This window comes from Palaemon carinicauda, chromosome 17 (assembly GCF_036898095.1).
Source record: "Palaemon carinicauda isolate YSFRI2023 chromosome 17, ASM3689809v2, whole genome shotgun sequence".
NCBI classification, from domain to species: Eukaryota; Metazoa; Arthropoda; class Malacostraca; order Decapoda; family Palaemonidae; genus Palaemon; species Palaemon carinicauda.
The window spans coordinates 63,169,740-63,190,323 of record NC_090741.1 but is presented as its reverse complement, the minus strand read 5'-3'; the positions used below and the strand labels follow the sequence as shown (position 1 = coordinate 63,190,323).

At 35.0% G+C, this 20,584-nt stretch overlaps 1 protein-coding gene across 1 annotated transcript in view; it reads right to left on the bottom strand.

The window, feature by feature from the left end:
* Window positions 1-9,855, bottom strand: part of LOC137656825 (probable cytochrome P450 CYP44) — an 82,774-nt gene extending 72,919 nt beyond the window's left edge. Inside the window, exons 1-4 of the mRNA XM_068391146.1 lie at window positions 9,734-9,855; window positions 4,259-4,359; window positions 3,009-3,147; window positions 1,226-1,454 (exon numbers count right to left, since the gene is read on the bottom strand). Coding sequence (XP_068247247.1) covers window positions 1,226-1,454; window positions 3,009-3,147; window positions 4,259-4,354 — 464 coding nt within the window. The 5' untranslated portion in view covers window positions 4,355-4,359; window positions 9,734-9,855. The remainder of the gene's footprint in view (window positions 1-1,225; window positions 1,455-3,008; window positions 3,148-4,258; window positions 4,360-9,733) is intronic.
* Between the last annotated feature and the right edge of the window lie 10,729 nt (window positions 9,856-20,584).

Genomic DNA, 20,584 nt, shown 5'->3' with positions numbered 1-20,584 from the left:
CCTCTTGAGCCTGAAAAGAGGGTTCACATGATTAAATAAAATTCATTTTCCGTAGAAATCTACAAAATTCGTATCAATACGAACATTAGCCCAGATACTTAAGTTATTACTTTGTGGTTAGGCAATAGTTTTGTTATTCATATAACCAAAAGTTACTTGGAAGTTAGGCTAAAACTCAACCTTGTGGAACGATCTTCTTGATATGGTTGAAACGGTGGAACTTTAGAAGTTCAAATGATTTATGGTTTGTACAAGAAAGATCTATTTCAGTGTTGTTACTATTCTTAAAATATTTTATTTCAATTATTCATTACTTCTCTTGTATTTTATTTATTTCTTTATTTCTTTTCCCCACTGGGCTATTATTAATATTACTAACTAATCTACAACCCTAGTTGGAAAAGCAAGATGCTCTAAGCCCAAGGATTTCAACTGGGAAAAATGGCACAGTGAGGAAAGGAAACCAGGAAATAAACAAACTATAAGAAAATTATTAAACAATTAAAATAAAAATACTCTAAGAACAGTAACAATATCAAAATAGATCTTTCATATGTAAACTATAATAACTTAAAAAAATCAAGAGGAAGGTAAATAAGATAGCCCAGTGTGCCTGAGTGCACATTCAAGCAAGAGAACTCTACCCCATCACTGTGGAAGACCATGGTATAGAGGCTATGGCACTACCCAAGACTAGAGAACAATGGTTTGATTTTGGAGTGTCCTTCTCATAGAGGAGCTGTTTACCATAGCTAAAGAGTCTCTTCTACCCTTACCAAGAGGAAAGTAGCCATTGAACAATTACAGTGCAGTAGTTAAACCCTTGAGCAAAGAAGAATTGTTTGGTAGTAATAATAATAATAATAATAATAATAATAATAATAATAATAATAATAATAATAATAATAATAATAATAATAATAATAATAATAATAATAATAATTGTTTGTTAATAATAATATTATTATTATTAATATTATTATTATTATTATTATTATTATTATCATTAATAATAACAATGATAATAATTGTTTGGTTACAATAATAATAATAATAATAATAATAATAATAATAATTGTTTGATAATAATAATAATAAAAATAATAATAACAATAACAACAATAATAATAATAATAATAACAATAAGATAAACTTGTTTGGTTATAATAATATTAATAATAAAAATAATAATAATAATAATAATGATAATAGTATGGAGACTCACATGTTTCCAAGCCCAAGAGACATATCTTTCTGTTTCCGGTAAAACTGAGTCGTTTCCTGCAAGGGAGGTACGTGGGGCGTCCTCCCATCAGTTTCGTATACTTGTCGGATATCGGACGGATCAAACAAATGAATGATGATGTGCGAACCAAAGGCTTCTCGAACAACTGGGCCGTATTTCTCAAAGAGATCACAAACGTCTTTATGGTACGTCGGTAGCTTTTTGATACCTGCGAGAGGATGTCATCTTTTAAAATATGCTAAAAATTAGACAGAGATCATATACATCTTTATGGTATGTTCATAGCTTCTTAATATCTGCGAGAGGATGTCATCTTTTAAAATATGCTAAAAATTAGACAGAGATCATATACATCTTTATGGTATGTTCATAGCTTCTTAATATCTGCGAGAGGATGTCATCTTTTAAAATATGCTCAAAATTACACAGAGATCATATACATCTTCATGGTATGTCTGTAGCTTTTTAATACCTGTTAGGGGGTGTCATCTGTTAAAATATGCTAAAAATGACACGAATAATAATTAACAAGGCTTCAACATCATTGTGTCAGTTATGACATTATCTGAGAACTAGAAAATTTCTAGATATTTTATACGTAAAATTGAAATCAAATTACTAAATTAAAAAAAACAGAAACTAACTTTTCTTCTTTAGCCTTCACATATACTGTACCGGTAATTGTATCAAAAGTTATTTTATATTTCTCAAGCAAATGAACTAGCATCTTTATCAGCCATTTCTAATTCAAAGTACGGTCACGGTCAAAGTCCCAAGCCTTGATGTCACTTGACATGATTCATAAATATAAAGATATGAAGACTCATCTTTTCAAAATCTCACTTTGCAAAGCAGGTACAATGATGGGGAGAAAAATATATGATCTCATTTGCATTAAAGTTTGATGACTATATGTTGTAACAAATTTTAATGACAACTCCTCAGACATGTTAGAGGAGTTGAGATTACCATAAGACAAAAAGGAATGGGCAGATAGACATAGTATTCTACTTTTGTATACTTTGACTGAACTCCTTTCAAGCTTACAGGAGTAGCTATAATGAAAAGTTATGCGTGGTAGATAAAAAGAGAGGCACACAGAAGGAAAATCAGCACTTTGACCTGACTTTCTAGAGGGTCAGCATGAATATTATAACATCCTGTAAACAAACAGTGGAATGCCAGACAACATGGATATGGGATTACTCTAAATATCCCAAAATACTGTGAGTGAAAGTTTTTGCTACCAATCATTAAAAAAAGTACAGATACCAAAAATGCTATAGTTTAATTACTTACCTCGAGAAAAAACAACACAATTACCTAATGCATCCAAAAACAAAATAAAGGCCATAACTACTGTAGAGTATATCTAAACAATATTACCAATTCATTATCTCTATAAGAGATTATATGTTTTTCTTAAAATCATGTATACTATCTGATGTTCCATCAAGACATAAAAATACAATTCTAAACCCAAAAATATCAATATTATCATCACTAGAGTATCTAAGTCATATTTTCACCTTAGAAGAGTTGTCTTCAGTCTTGGGCACTTTCTACCCAGTTCCCAATTGGTCTAGGTCGTATTCCATAACAACTTTTCATTATTTTCTGGGCATTTCTGTAGATCTTTCTCCTGATAATTCTATATCTATTACTGCTCTGGCTAACTGTCCCTCCTCCATTTACTTCACATTACCCAGTATATTGTACTGTATATTCCAATTACAATGTCATCAACATTAATAAAACTTACCTAGCTTGTAAGGCAACAGGGTACCCAAAATTGGTAACCTTGGAGGACCAGGGATCGCTGAAAAAGGTTTAATCTCTTGCACCCACTCATTGGCAACACTCGGACTGACACTGCTAGACCATCTGAACTGATGGCCAAACTGAAAAAAAAAAAAATAATCAATGTAAATTACAAGCATTAAAATGATTAGGTATCTTTATCAATGTAACTTACAAGCATTAAAATTACGAGGCATCTTTATCGGCGTAATTTACAAGTATTAAAATGAGGAGGCATCTTCATCAATTTAACTTACAAGCATTAAAATGATGAAGTATCTTTATCAATGTAACTTACAAGCATTAAAATGATGAGGTATCTTCATCAATGTAAATTACAAGCATTAAAATGATGAGGTATCTTCATCAATGTAACTTACAAGCATTAAAATGATGAGGTATCTTCATCAATGTAACTTACAAGCATTAAAATGATGAGGTATCTTCATCAATGTAAATTACAAGCATTAAAATGATGAGGTATCTTCATCAATGTAACTTACTAGCATTAAATGAGGAGGCATCTTTATCAATGTAACTTACAAGCATTAAAATGATGAGGTATCTTCATCAATGTAAATTACAAGCATTAAAATGATGAGGTATCTTCATCAATGTAACTTACAAGCATTAAAATGATGAGGTATCTTCATCAATGTGACTTAAAAACATTAAAATGATGAAGCCTATTTATCAATGTAGCTTGCAAGCATTAAATGATGATGTATCCTTATCAATGTAACCTAAAAGCATTAAATGATGAGGCATCTTCATCAAAGTAACTTACAAGCATTAAAATGATGAGGTATCTTTATCAATGTAACTTACAAGCATTATAAATATGATGTACCTTTGTCAAATGATGAATGATACTTGATGAGAAATAAATGAATTGTCAAGAGTACAGGGACACCAGAAATAAATATACCTGGTGTATCTTATAATCTCTATTGACTTAAAAACTATCTGATGGTATGACAAAGAAGAAGAATCTGAGCCTTGCAGCTTGGCTATAAAAAGTACTATATCAATACTGTATCTCATACCATGAACATTTTGGCTTTACTTTTATATCTGTCCATAGTACCATTTTGCTAATTCTTAAGTTATAATAGAAAATTTTTCGAGTTATCTGAGAAAGATTCCATAGAATGGAAGGAAGCACATAATTAACAAGAGATTTTAACACCATATGAATTAACAATAGCTCACCTCACCAAACTGTAGATTTTGTTTTAGTGATGCATAGGAAATGGTTGAAAACGGCTTCCTATGCATGAATGACCGACATACAGCTGATCCCTTCATTGTACCTGCAATAAAAAAATCATGTATCACAAATTAAGTCATTTGTATTCTTCCTAACTATACAAACTTGAGTTATATATTAAGAGCTCGCTTTCAGCAAGGCTAGTTACAACTATTAAAACTTAACCAGATGGCAGTGCAGTACTTAGATGAAGAGGAGGCGGCCGACCGGTCACCGAGCTCCTATTTTTATCTAAAGGTCTAGGACTTGCAGGATGGTTGATGCAGGATACGTAACTCAAAAGAAAAAAAAATGAAAATTACTTTAATTCCTGAACCTAGTTGATGGAGGACTTCTATGATTCATAATGACTTGTGTCACTGGCAAGTTTATGCCATTTCTACTCGTTTTGTCGGTCTCGATGGTCGAAGCCCTATCCTTTTAACCCTGGTCCTATCTAAGGCCCTTTCCTGGGAGACAAACAAACAAGCAGACATATGGGCACAAAAAATATAACCTCCGAACTTCGTTGGCGAAATAATAATAATAATAATAATAATAATAATAATAATAATAATAATAATAATAATAATAATAATAATAATAATAATAGTCTTCTCCTACGCCTATTGGCAATAATAATAATAATAATAATAATTCAAAAATTATTATCTCATTTAATGAAGCTGAAACAAGTAAACAGTCTCATATGATCAATAAAATTCAGTCACATAGGTCTAGCTTAGGATTTATACGATGCAAATCAACTTTAGTAATAGATTTTACTTAATGTATTCTAGCCCTACCATATAACTATTAACCCCAAATATTAATAGGGTCATAATTGATATTCATTTCGTAAAAGTTTACCAGTAAGATAAAAGATATTTTAATAAGAATAATTCGAGTTCGGTTTTATTATAGTTACGGACGGAAAAAGCTTTTCAACTAAAAAATCTAGTTTTTCCTATAGAAAAATGTCCGTCTTTTTTCGAAACTGACTTATTTTCACTACAGATCAAAAACTTAATTATCTAAGAATTAATCAATGGTAAGCAGCTCTTCTAGGAGAAGGACACTCCAAAATCAAACCATTGTTCTCTAGTCTTGGGTAGTGCCATAGCTTCTGTACCATGGTCTTCCACTGTCTTGGGTTAGAGTTCTCTTGCTTGAGGGTACACGCAGGCACACTATTTTACCTCCTTTCTCTTCCTCGTGGTTTGTTAAAGTTTTTATAGTTTATATCGGAGATATTTATTTTAATGTTACTCTTCTTTAAATATTTTATTTATAACTTGTTTCCTTTCCTTACTGGGCTATTTTCCTTGTTGGAGCCCTTGGGTTTATAGCATCCTGCTTTTCCAACTAGGGTTGTAGCTTAGCAAATAATAATAATAATAATCAGCTTCGCAGCTCAGCATGTATCGTTTGCCAGTACACGGTTCCTGGTTCCTTATTGCTCACTCCGCAAAATAAGTTTGCGGGCACTCTATCACATTATAGATTATTATTATTATTATTATTATTATTATTATTATTATTATTATTATTAAATGCTAAGCTACAACCCTACTTGGAAAAGCAGGATGCTATAAGCCCAGGGGCCCCAACAGGGAAAAAGCCCAGTGAGGAAAGGAAATAAGGAAAAAGGAAAAATAAAATATTTTAGGAATAGTTACAATATTAAAATAGATATTTCCTATTTAAACGATAAAAACTTTAACAGAACAAGAGGAAGAGAAACTAGATAGAATAGTGTGCCCGAGTGTACCCTCAAGCAAGAGAACTCTAACCCAAGGCAGTGTAAGACCATGGTACAGAGACTATGGCACTACCCAAGACTAGAGAACAATGGTTTAATTTTGAAGTGTCCTTCTCCTAGAAGAGCTGCTTTCCATAGCTAAAGAGTTTCTTCTACCCTTACCAAGAGGAAAGTAGCCACTGAACAATTACAGTGCAGTAGTTAACCCCTCTGGTGAAGAAGAATTGTCTAGTAATCAACAGTGTTGTCAGGTGTATGAGGACAGAGGAGAATCTTTAAAGAATAGGCCAGACTATTCGGTGTCTGTGTAGGCAAAGGGAAAGAACTGTAACCAGAGAGAAGGGTCCTATGTAGTACTGTCTGGCCAGTCAAAGGACCCCATAACTCTCTAGCGGTAGTATCTCAACGGGCGGCTGGTGCCCAGGCCAACCTACTACCTGGGTGCAAAGCTTTTAAGCTTATTCTTATCATTGTTATTAAGCTTATATTATCTGTGCCTTAAATAAATTAATATCATAAGGAGGTTCTCAATCTTTACTTTTATTCTATTCTACCTTGAAATTAGATAGGATAACACCTTGCTATCATCAGTTTTGGCAACCTATTGTGGTAATCAGTTTGGACTTCTTAAACTCTTCTTTTATATGCATTGCCCTACCTATAAATGCAGCCAGATCCCTGCTAGGATTTTTCAGCGTACCTAAACTTATTTCTACATTCTTTAGCTGTTCTTACTTTGGGCATAAAAATAAATGTTCAGTAGTGTCTTCTTCCTCTTTGCACAAGTCACACAGTTTGGACTTCTTCAATTCTTCTTTCAAATGCAGCCAGAACCCTGCTAGGATTTTTCAGCGTACCTAAACATGTCTAGGAGTTTGCTGTTTGTTTATATTTTACGGCGAGCGCACGGCAGAGCAAAAATCATTAGATTCCTTAAAGATAAAAAATAAGAAATAAATACTTCTTAGACGGTCTAATGGGTTTCCGGTTGAAATGAAAGTCAAATTCAGTGAAAGCACATTATTAACTGCAGAAAAAAAAAGCATTTTTTTTTCTGTTCAAAAAGTTGTTTCGTCCGTAACTATGATTTCACCTTAAATTCAATTTATTATTATTATTATTATTATTATTATTATTATTGTTGTTGTTGTTGTTACTTGCTAAGTTACAACCCTAGTTGGAAAAGCAGGATGCTATAAGCCCAGGGGCTCCAACAGAGAAAATAGCTCAGTGAGGAAAGGAAACAAAAATAAAATATTTTAAGAGCAACAAGATTAAAATAATCATCTCCTATATAAACTATAAAAACCTTAACAAAACAAGAGGAAGAGAAATAAGATAGAATAGTGTGCCCGAGTGTGCCCTCAAGCAAGAGAACTCCAACCCAAGACAGTGGAAGACCATGGTACATAGGCTGTGGCACTACCCAAGATTAGAGAACAATGGTATGATTTTGGAGTGTCCTTCTCCTAGAAGAGTTGCTTATCATAACTAGAGTCTCTTCTACCCTTACAAAGAGGATAGTGGCCACTGAACAATTACAGTGCAGTAAGAAGAAATTGTTTGGTAAACTCAGTGTTGTCATGTGTATGAGGACAGAGGAGAATATGTAAAGAATAGGCCAGACTATTCGATGTTTGTGTGTAGGCAAAGGGAAATTGAACTGTAACCAGAGAGAAGGATCCAATGTACTACTTTCTGGCCAGTCAAAAGACCCCATAACTCTCTAGCGGTAGCATCCCAATGGGTGGCTGGTGCCCAAAATCTCTAGCCTTATATATTATTACTACTAACCTGGGTCTATCTTGTAAATTATAAGAATGGAGAACGTGAATTTCGCAGTGGGGGGGGGGGGGGGGGGGCAGATTCCAAGCTCCGCCTTGCACTCTCCACTAAACTGTGATTGTGGGCACACTACTAGAAGAAGCGTAGAAAGTGCAAAGCGCTGCAATCTGCGGAGAATTCATTATCATTAGTTACCTCCTGCACCGACAGTACAGCTCCCATACTTTTACTTCTAACTTCAAGGACCTGTCTAGGGGGATGGGGGGGGGGGGGGGGGTCAACGAAATGGGTAGCCTAGTAGGGGCCTCGTCATGGGTTAACACAACGCTGTGCCCAATTACATTTGGGGTTACTCCAAGATTTTTTTTATAAAGATCCTAAATATACTATGACGTATATATGTTATAAATTGTAAGATTGTATGTATTTCATAATAAAAGAAAAAATATATATTACTTACAAGACGTACTGTATAACCGCGTAATAACTGTCTACAGTAATATATCTACTTTATCTGTGTAACCCCCCCCCAACCCCGGGGTTATCTTTCGATGATATTATCTTTGAAATAGTCATATCAGGATAGATATAGATACTTTACTTTAATTGCTTCTTGTCTGGTCCTCTACACTACAGTGTTGCCAGATATGGGGATTTATCCCTAGATTTAGGGATTTTGGGTGTCTGATGGGGATGTATTCTGTACAAATTTCTATGAAGAAGAAACAAAGATGAGTAAATCTTTATATTGTTGCAATTAGTTTGCTTGCACTTGCATTAATTAAAGCGAGTAATTTCTGTATTAGTAAAAGTCTACGGGATCAGAAGAAAACATTTGTGGAAATGGGGATTTTTGGTTGGTTTTGGGGGATTTTTATCATGAGTTTTGGGGATTTTTAGACTAACCCATCTGGAAACACAGCAGGGGGTAACACTGCTCTCTACAGGACTTCCACTGTCGTTTTATGATGTTCATTCGGGACTCAGGAGCATTTAACATTTCACAATGCGTATTGCTCGCTTTCTGTTCAATCGTCACTATCGAAGCACTCGCTAAATAAGAAAGTCTTCAGTTTCCCCCTTGAAAGCCTTAATCAAGTTGTTTGATATAGGCCTAATCTACGGAAGAAGATTGTCCTTATTTTGATATACCTGCAATATCAATTCCCAACCTTTCCTTACTAATACCTTAAGAATACGTTAAGTAGTAGGTTAGCCAGGGCACCAGCCACCCGTTGAGATACTACTGCTAAAGTTATGGGGGTCCTTTGACTGGCCAGACAGTACTTCATTGGATCCTTCTCTCTGGTCACGGTTCACTTTCCCTTTGCCTACACATAAACTGAATAGTCTGGCCTATTCATTACAGATTCTCCTCTGTCCTTATACACCTGACAACACAGATTACCAAACAATTCTTCTTCACCCAAAGGGTTAACTACTGCACTGTAATTGTTCAGTGGCTACTTTTCTCTTGTTAAGGTAGAAGAGACTTTAGCTATGGTAAGCAGCTCTTCTAGGAGAAAGACACTCCAAAATCAAATCATTGTTCTCTAGTCTTGGGTAGTGTCATAGCCTCTGTACCATGGTCTTCCACTGTCTGGGGGTTAAGAGCTCTCTTGCTTGGGGTACACACGGGCACACTATTCTATCTAATTTCTCTTCTTGTTTTGTTAAAGTTTTCATAGTTTATATAGGAAATATTTATTTTAATGTTGTTACTGTTCTTAAAATATTTCATTTTTCCGTGTTTCCTTTCATCACTGGGCTATTGTCCCTGTTAGGGCCCCTGGGTTTATAGCATCTTGCTCATCCAGCTAGGGTTGTACCTTAGCAAGTAATAATGATAATAATATACAAAAATAGTAAGGCTGCTTAGGCCTATACATACCAATTGCGTGAACAATCCTAAAATGTATCCTACACTGCGGAATTACGTACGGATACTATCACACTATCACTCACTATAAAGATTATGAACTTAAACATCTACGTCGTCACCAATCACAGCACCAAGTGGTCCACGAGGAATCATCGTGCAGAGTTCGTGCTTAATTTCAGTTTTTGTTATCTGATGTACCCAAGTGCCAAAGACGAAAACAACCACATACATCTCGTTTTCTGATTGGTTGGCTGGGAGGGGTGTGTTGGCTTCGCGTGCTGTGATTGGTTATATTCTTATCTGACAATAATAGATGGATACTTTCTAGATTTAATTGTGTGTGTGTGTGAACTATTTTAAATAAAAGGTAACAGTGCTATTACAAACACAAATTGTTAACTGGCCTAAAGATATATATATATATATATATATATATATATATATATATATATATATATATATATATATATATATATATATGAGAGAGAGAGAGAGAGAGAGAGAGAGAGAGAGAGAGAGAGAGAGAGAGAGAGAGAGAGCTAACTTATAAGAAGAAATGGTCAGTACATATAATGGGAATGACAGACAATGGAAGGACATTAAGAATAACACAATAGGTCCCTAGAGATTATAAAAGAAGCAGAGGAAGGAAGAGAAGACGATGGATTGACGAACTAAGAAAGTCTACGGGTGTGGACTGGAACAGAAAGACCATAAACAGACGCAAGTATAGGGACATGTCTGAGGACTTTGTTCTGTAGTGGACTAGCAACGGATGATATATATATATATATATATATATATATATATATATATATATATATATATATATATATATATATATATTATTACTAACCAAGCTACAACCCTAGTTGGAAAAGCAAGATGCTATAAGTCCAAGGGCTCCAACAGGGGAAAATAGCCCAGTCAGGAAAGGAAATAAGGAAATAAATAAATGATGAGAATAAATTAACAATATATCATACTAAAAACAGTAACAGCGTCAAAACAGATATGTCCTATATAATCTATTAACAACGTCAAAAAAATATATGTCATATATAACTATAAAAAGACTCATGTCAGCCTGGTCAACTTAAAAACATTTGCTCCAACTTTGAACTTTTGAAGTTCTACTGATTCAACTACACGATTAGGAAGATCATTCCACAACTTGGTAACAGCTGGAATAAAACTTCTAGAATACTGTGTAGTATTGATCCTCATGATGGAGAAGGCCTGGCTATTAGAATTAACTGCCTGCCTAGTATTACGAACAGGATAGTATTATCCAGTGAGATCTGAATGTAAAGGATGGTCAGAGTTATGAAAAATCTTATGCTACATGCATAATGAACTAATTGAACGACGGTGCCAAAGATTTATATCTAGATCAGGAATAAGAAATTTAATAGACCGTAAGTTTCTGTCCAACAAATTAAGATGAGAATCAGCAGCTGAACACCAGACAGGAGAACAATACTCAAAACAAGGTAGAATGAAAGAATTAAAAACACTTCTTCAGAATAGATTGATCACCGAAAATCTTGTAAGACTTCCTCAATAAGCCAATTTTTTGTGCAATTGAAGAAGACACAGACCTAATGTGTTTCTCAAAAGTAAATTTGCTGTCGAGAATCACACCTAAAATTTCAAAAGTCATACAAATTTAAAGAAACATTATCAATACTGAGATCCGAATGTTGAGGAGCCGCCGTCCTTGACCTACTTACAATCATACTTTGAGTTTCGTTAGGATTCAACTTCATACCCCATAATTTGCACCATGCATCAATTTTAGCTAGATCTCTATTAAGGGATTCACCAACCCCAGATCTACATTCAGGGGATGGAATTGATGCAAAGAGAGTAGCATCATCTGCGTATGCAACAAGCTTGTTTTCTAGGCCAAACAACGTGGCATGTGTATATAGTACGAAAAGTAATGGGCCAAGAACACTACCCTGTGGAACACCAAATCTCACATTCCTATACTCACTATGGTGCCCATCAACAACAACTCTTTGAGATCTATTACTTAAAAAATCAATAATAATGCTAAGAAACGACCCACCCACTCCTTGAGTTTGAAAACAAGGGCCTCATGATTAACACGGTCAAAGGCACCACTAAAATCAAGGCCAATCATACGAACTTCCTGACCACAATCAAGGGATTTCTGTACAGCATTGGAGATTGTAAGAAGGGCATCACATGTTCCAAGGCCTTTACGAAAACCAAATTGCAAACTAGGGAGTAGATGATTACCTTCAGCAAACCTATCAAGACGTTTTGCCAGAAGGCGTTCAAAAACTTTAGATAATACGGGAGTTATGGAAATTGGGCGGTAAGCAGTGGGACTTGAGCTACCACAAACACATTTACATAGAGGAGTAACACTACCAATTCTCCAACAAACGCTAAAAGCACTATATATATATATATATATATATATATATATATATATATATATATATATATATATATATATATATATATCCTGATAAAGAGTAACAGTGACCACGCTTAATAGCAGCTTCATTTTAAAGATTTAAAGGCCACTCATAAATGCAGAGGCAAAGGCAGTGAGAAAGCCCTAACTAGCAGGACAATGTCCTAGAGATTGACCATGCATACATATGATTAGTCCCCTCTCCACCCAAGCTAGGATCAGGGAGGGCCAGGCAATGGCTTCTGATGACTCGGCATGTAGACCTATGGGCTCCTTAAACCACCCCCTCTATAGCTCATACGGATGGCGAGGTTACAGACACCAAGGCCTACAGACCTTGACAGACACCATAAAGAAACTATGGAGTTTGAGCGGTACGCGAACCCCAGTCCGGCAAGCGTTAGACAGCACGTTTCCAATAGAGTTGTAGCTAAACAGGTTGTTTTATATCTCCAGCAGGGGTTAGTGGATTAACAGTCATGCAGCAGAGAGAGAGAGAGAGAGAGAGAGAGAGAGAGAGAGAGAGAGAGAGAGAGAGAGAGAGAGAGAGAGAGAGCATGTTTTCCATAGGATATTAGTCGTTAACCGTAATAATCGTTAAAAGCGATATAGATTGGGAAATGACTGACTACGCGATGGAACTGAAATATTAAAATTTAAATTGAAAATCAACAGAATTAAATGACCAGAATAGGTTCTCTATTTCTGAATAAAAAAAAAATGAGTAACAATTCTAAACGTGACCCATCTAAAAAAATAAACTCAATAAACTTAGTAATTAGAATGTGACATTAGTAGGCCTAATTATCCACTTGAAAAAAAAAAAAAACTAAACCACACTATCATCGTTATAGCTATGTTAAAGTTTTCAAATCTGACTTCAGAATAAGCATATTTTGAAGCACGTATTGTGAATGTACACACACTAGGCTATAACTTCGAAATTATCGTTCAAAAGAACTTAAATTAGTTTTGGCGAATGGCTGAACTAATGTTATAGATCTAGCACAATAAAACCAGCGTATTTCTATGCCGTGCAATTTCAAAGATTATATTTGTTGAGTCGTTACTGAACTTTGCACGCTTTTCTTCGTGTTAATATTGATTATCGATTATTCATTTAGGTTTTACTAACGTCCCTGGAGTTTTTTTTTTATGCTAATTGTGATTTCAGTAAAGTTTGTAAACTCTCAAGCATCGATTATCTAAAGAATTTCTCTCTCTCTCTCTCTCTCTCTCTCTCTCTCTCTCTCTCTCTCTCTCTCTCTCTCTCTCTCTCTCTCTCTCTCTCTCTCTCTGCAATGTCATTACTTTTTCCATGAAAATCTAAGTCACAGTTCGTGTCCAATATGGCGTTCGTGCGTTACAGTATTAATAGACCATTGAACGCTTTTAATAATCTCTCACATTCTGAAAATAACAATGGAATCGTTATTACGTTCAAATTACATTACATGTCAGTGTAATCTCTGAAATTGAGTTGCCATGTATTATATTCCAATCACAAGTTTATATAGAGTTTGGATTAATGAATTTGGGTTTTCATGGCCAGGCGCTGGGGACCTGTCAGGCCATTCAACGCCCAAAGAAATATCCTGCAGTTGTAATATGATGTGAGAGAATAGATTGGACAGAAAGAAGGAAGAAAGGTGGAAAAGGAGGAGGGGAAGTCGAAAGCTATAAAACAAGTAAAGCTAAGGACAGAAAGAGATCTGCAGTGCTAATTAGCTCCCTATGGATTAGCTTCTGTAATACATTGCTACATTTCTCTGTTTAGTTGTTATCAAGCACATTCCCTTATATATCTCTAATGAAAACGAAACTGCAGTACATTTTAGCCACTAAATTCTGACTGTTTTGGTAATATCAAGTAGGCCTATGTGCAGTAAAGGTAACTTGAGAAGTTCAAACTTACATGTAGCAAATGTTTCTATGTCGAACAGGTTGACATATGTTTTTCATCACAGTTTACATATTAAAGATCTATTCTAAAGTTGTTGCTTATCTTGGGATATTTTATATAATTTATTCATTACTTCTCATATATAGTTTATTTCCTCATTTCCTTTCCTCACTTGGCAATTTTTCCTAGTTGGGGCCCTTAGGCTTATAGTCATCTGCTTTTCCAACTATAGTTGTAGCTTAGCTAATAATAATAATAATAATAATAATAATAATAATAATGAACTCCCCTACATGATACTTCTTATAATAACAAAACAGCAATTTATACTAGCCATTGCATTCTTTAATCTGATTAGTTAATATCAGGTAGGCCTACATACTGTACAGGTACATTTCCCTTACATGATACTTCTTAAGAAAAACGAAACTGCAATTCATTTTAACTAAAAATATTCAGTTCTCTATATCAGGTCCAAATGAAGGTACAGATCCATTTGAACAGGCTACCATAAGTCTCTCTTCATAGTTTATATAAAAAAAAGATATGTTTTAATGTTGTTACTTTTCTTACTATATTTCATTTTAATTGTTCATTACTTCTCATATAGTTTATTTATTTCCTTACTTCCTTTCCTCACTGGACTATTTTTCCCTGTCGGAGCCCATGGACTTATAGCAGTAAATTTTTCAAATTAATTCCATCTGTGAGCATACGGCTAACAAGTCCCTTCTAGGATTACATCAAATGGATGTTTGTAAACATATCATCATCGTTATTTCTGTTATTTACCATTATTACCATCATTATTATACCAGATGAAAGACGATACGATATCTGGCCTTCGCCTTCTCTCTCTCTCTCTCTCTCTCTCTCTCTCTCTCTCTCTCTCTCTCTCTCTCTCTCTCTCTCTCTCTCAGCCATTGACCCAGCCCATCGTAAATGTCTCCAGTTTGACAATACCAGGATTTACGTTCGTTCCTCTCTCTCTCTCTCTCTCTCTCTCTCTCTCTCTCTCTCTCTCTCTCTCTCTCTCTCTCTCTCTCTCTCTCTCTCTCGTTTTGAAACCAATTGTCCAATTTAACTCAAACTTACTGTTGTGAACATTAAAAATGAGAGAGAGAGAGAGAGAGAGAGAGAGAGAGAGAGAGAGAGAGAGAGAGAGAGAGAGAGAGAGAGAGGGGCGTTATACGAATGAACCTATTGCTTGAGATTATTATTATTAATATTATTATTATTATTACAAGCTAAACTACAATCATAGTTGGAAAAGCAAGATACTATAAGCCCAAGGACTCCAAAAGGGGAAAATAGCCCAGTGGGGAAAACAAGGAAATGAATAAAACTACGAGATAAGTAATGAACAATCAAAGTAAAATATTTTAAGAACAGTAACAACATTGAAATAGACCTTTCATATATAAACTATAAATAATAATAATAAAAAAACAAGTGGAAGAGAAATAAGATAGAACCGCGTGCCCGAGTGTACCCTCAAGCAAGAGAATTCTAAGGCCATGGTAAATCAACTGCTGATATTAAGTGATTAAAACATAATCAAGTAAAGAAGTTCTTATATTTCAACGAAGAATATCCATACGTATGTATATAATATAAAATTTCTGCATAATTCCCTTTTGATATTTATTTTAAAAAAATTCCCTTACGTTTCTTTATTGTTTATTCATATGTCAGGCCTTTCGAAATTATATATATATATATATATATATATATATATATATATATATATATATATATATATATATATATATATATATATATATTAATTACTAAGCTACAACCCTAGTTGGAAAAGCAGAATGCTATAAGCCCAGGGGCTCCAACAGGGATAATAGCCCAGTGGGGAGAGGAAAAAGGGAAAAATAAAATATTTTAGGAGTAACAACATTAAAATAAATATCTCCTATATAAACTATATAGACTTTAACAAAACAAGACGAAGAGAAATTAGATAGAATAGTGTGACCAAGTGTACCCTCAAGCAAGAGAACTCTAACCCAAGGCAGCAGAAGGCCATGGTACAGAGGCTATGACACTACCCAAGACTAGAGAACAATGGTTTGATTTTGGAGTGTCCTTCTCCTAGAAGAGCTGCTTACCATAGCTAAATATATGAATATATATATATATATATATATATATATATATATATATATATATATATATATATATATATATATATATATAAATAAATAAATAAATATATATATATATATATATATATATATATATATATATATATATATATATATATATATATCTAATAATTTCGACCGCTTTTTCTATCGATCTATAATATGGCGAGTCGCTCTGGCGTGCTGGCATGTGAGCCTAGGTCAGTATAGGTCTATTTATAGTAAGGATAACTCCTTAGGATGTGGAAGGAGGGAGTCCTTTCATATGTTGCTTATGCTATTACGTGTAACAGGAAAGATTTATTGGGGGAAATAATATAGGAATTCATGGTTAAACATTCCATAGGCTCTGCGAGGGATTAAACAATATAAGGAGTTAGATCAGCCTAGCAAGAAATTGACTTACAGTAAGAATGATTAAAATACAAAGTTAACGGAGGAATTAATAACTTTTGATTAATTTAACGTGTTATATTCAACGGTATTCTATATTTTGATTTGATGTGGATCAGAATACTCTATGGGGCAGAATACGGTCATCATGAAAATCGTGATAATTTGGATTCAACTGAGAAGGAAACTCCAAAATCAAACCATTGTTCTCTAGTCTTGGGCAGTGCCATAGCCTCTGTATCATGGTCTCCCACTGTCTTGGGTTAGAGTTTTCTTGCTTGAGGGTACACTCGGGCACGCTTTTTCATGTTATTTCTCTTCCTCTTGTTTTTTTTTTCTTTCTTTTTTGAAGTTATAATAGTTTTGATAGGAAAGATTTATTTTAATGTTGTTACTGTTCTTAAAATATTTTATTTCAATTGTTAATTTCTTCTTTTGTAGTTTATTTATTTCCATATTTCCTTTCCTCACTGGGCTACTTTCCTTGTTGGAGCTTTTGGGCTTATAGCATCTTGCTTTTCTAACTAGGGTTATAGCTTAGCACGTAATAATAATAATAATAATAATAATAATAATAATAATAATAATAATAATAATAATAATAATAATACGGAAAGATGAATGTCAAAATTAAAGAAAACCCGTAAAATTATTTTGATTTCTGTTCAATGGTCGATATAGCATATTCCCATTCCTTTGTGATAAGACCGTTAAAGGAAAAGAGACTGGAACGTTATTTGAATTCTTCCGTACGTTTTTAGACCTATCCAATTGATAGATTAGAAGGAGGTAGTGTTTTTCGGTGTTTAAAAAGAGGACAGGGATGGGAAAGATGGTAGGTAAATTTAAATCAGACATAGACTCCTTTAAGGAAGGACTGGAACGTCAGGACCTCGTGGTTTTTAACTTGAGTCTGAAAGATTAACTTGAGTCTGGTCTAAAATGACTTCTAGAAGGGGTAGAAACACGTTCTCTGGATCAATATGGGGGTTTTTGAGGATGGTGAGTCCAATAGTAACATTTTCAACACCACCTGGGGTCATCTTCAAGGTCTAAAGGTCATTTATCAAGGTCAAATTTGTGAATTTTGGTCATTTTTGCTCGTTTTTTGTGTGTAACTCATAAATGGTGAGAGATAGCTGATTATAATATGAGGCAAGTCTGCAGAGCTACAGACTTGCCTCTTATTATAATCAGCCATCCCTCACCATCTATGAGTTATACACAAAAACGAGTAAAAATTACCAAAATTCACTATTTTGACCTTGAAATATGACCTTTTGACCTTGAAGATGATGAAGATGACCCCAGGTGGTGTTGAAAATGTCACTATTGAACTCACCGTCCTCAAAAAACCCCAATTTTGACTCAGAGAACGTGTTTCTAGCCCTTCTTAGAAGTCATTTTAGTCCAGGACTCAAGTTAATCCTTCAGACTCAAGTTAAAAACCCCGATCAGGGGACGTTCCAGTCCTTTCTTGAAGGACGATATATGACAATAGATATTAAATTCGGACAGCTCTGCAGACTTGCCTCATATTATAATCAGCTATCTCTCACCATTTATGAGTTACACACAAAAAACCAGCAAAAATGACCAAAATTCACAAATTTGACCTTGATAAATGACCTTTAGACCTTGAAGATGACCCCAGGTGGTGTTGAAAATGTTACAATTGGACTCACCATCCTCAAAAACCCCCATATTGATCCAGAGAACGTGTTTCTAGCCCTTCTAGAAGTCATTTTAGTCCAGACTCAAGTTAATCTTTCAGACAAGTTAAAAACCCCGAGCAGGGGACGTTCCAGTCCTTCCTTAAAGGAGTCTATGAAATCAGGCATAAAAGAACCAACACAATTAGATATAACAAAGTTTGTGGCAAGATAAGAGATGTATGAAGTTATAATCAGATCGACACTTGGTTACTTCCTCCTGTCTTGCGTTGGCTATTATTATTATTATTATTATTATTATTATTGTTATTATTATTACTTGCTAGGCTACAACCCTAGTTGGAAAAGCAGAATGCTACAAGCCCAGGGGCTCCAACGGGGTAAATAGCCCAGTGAGAAAAGGAAACAAGGAAAAATAAAATATTTTAAGAACAGTAACAACATAAATATCTCGTATATGAACTATTTAAAATCTTAACAAAACAAGAGGAAGAAAAATTAGATGGAATAGTGTGCCTGAGTGTACCCTCAAGCAAGAGGACTCTAACCCAAGGTACAGAGGCTATAGCACTACCCAAGACTAGAGAACAATGATTTGATTTTGGAGTGTCTTTCCCCTAGAAGAGCTGCTTACCATAGCTAAAGAGTCTCTACTACCCTTACCAAGAGGAAAGTAGCCACTGAACAATTACGGTGCAGTAGTTGACCCCTTGGGTGAAGAAGAATTGTTTGGTAATCTCAGTGTTGTCAAGTGTATGAGGACATAGGAGAATCTGTAAAGAATAGGCCAGACTATTCGGTGTATGTGTGGGCAAAGGGAAAGAACCGTAACCAGTGAGAAGGGTCCACTGTAGTACTGTCTGACCAGTCAAAGGATCCCATAACTCTCTAGTTTGTGACAAGACAAGAGACGTATGAAGTTAGAGTCGAATCGACACTTGGTCCCTTTCTCTTATTTTATATTGGTTTTTAAGGTTTGAAAGCCGCTCATGAATGCCAGAAGCAATGGACGACACTGCCCTTGTAGAACAATGCTCTAGAGACTGACCATATACACATATGATCGGCGCCCAAGCTCCCTATCGATCCAAACTAGGACCAGGTAGGGCCAGGCAATGGGTGCTGATGACTCAGCAGATATACCTATAGGCTCACCCAAATAGTGCATCCTTAGCTCACAAGGATGGTGAGGGTGCAGACACTATAGAAACTATCGAGTTTAAGTTGTTATATACAGTGCTAATGACACAGACTAAAAAAAAAAAAAATAATGACATTAACAGATGCTAAAACATCTACACAGACTTCTATTCGACTATAACCGATTATATACTCTTAATTTGGGCGAAACTGTCTAAATTTATTCTAGACAGAACACTAAGTATATACGTAAAGGTGTAAAATACTTATATCAATTACTGTTCAAGTATTTATGTTCATTTACATGTGGAATTCGATAGATTTTTTTTTCTTTTTGTACGAGTGATTCTAACCCCCCCCCCCCCTCTCTCTCTCTCTCTCTCTCTCTCTCTCTCTCTCTCTCTCTCTCTCTCTCTCTCTCTCTCAAATATTCCTTTGCCGATGTTTTATGTCAACGAATTTTTCAACGAATGTTCCTTTGTTCAGGGGTTAGTGTGTGTGTGCGCGTGCGCGCAAGACCTGTTAATAAAACGAGCACCATCTCTCGCTTCATGCCTATATAATGCGTTCTATTATATTCAAACCAATGTTCAAACAAGCATTTATAAAATGACTATTGGATGATTCCAACATTGCTTTGGTTTGCTTCCATCAAAAGCCAGCCTGACACTTGCACGAATTTGTGGCACGCATTGGCACGCCTTTTGTCGTGAACTGGCGTGAACGATGCGGGAACTGGCGTGAACATGTCGTGAACAGTGCGGGACGATGCGGGAGGATGCGTGCCAGTGCGTGGCAATTAAATGAATGGATTTATCCCTACTTCCTTATAATCATCAAAGAAAAAATCTGTATAATGACAATATATTCTTTTACCTCTCCCCTTTCCTTATTTAATTGAGAGAGAGAGAGAGAGAGAGAGAGAGAGAATAAGCTTCAATATTTTGATGTATCATTTATGACTTAGGGAACATAAAAACTGATAGCTCTCTCTCTCTCTCTCTCTCTCTCTCAGTATAGAGTTTGGGGAAGGATGTAGGACCTGGGAGGCGGTTTGGACAAAACCATAAAAATTGACATATATACTAAATATATTATCACTCGTGGGCCTCCTACTCTCTCTCTCTCTCTCTCTCTCTCTCT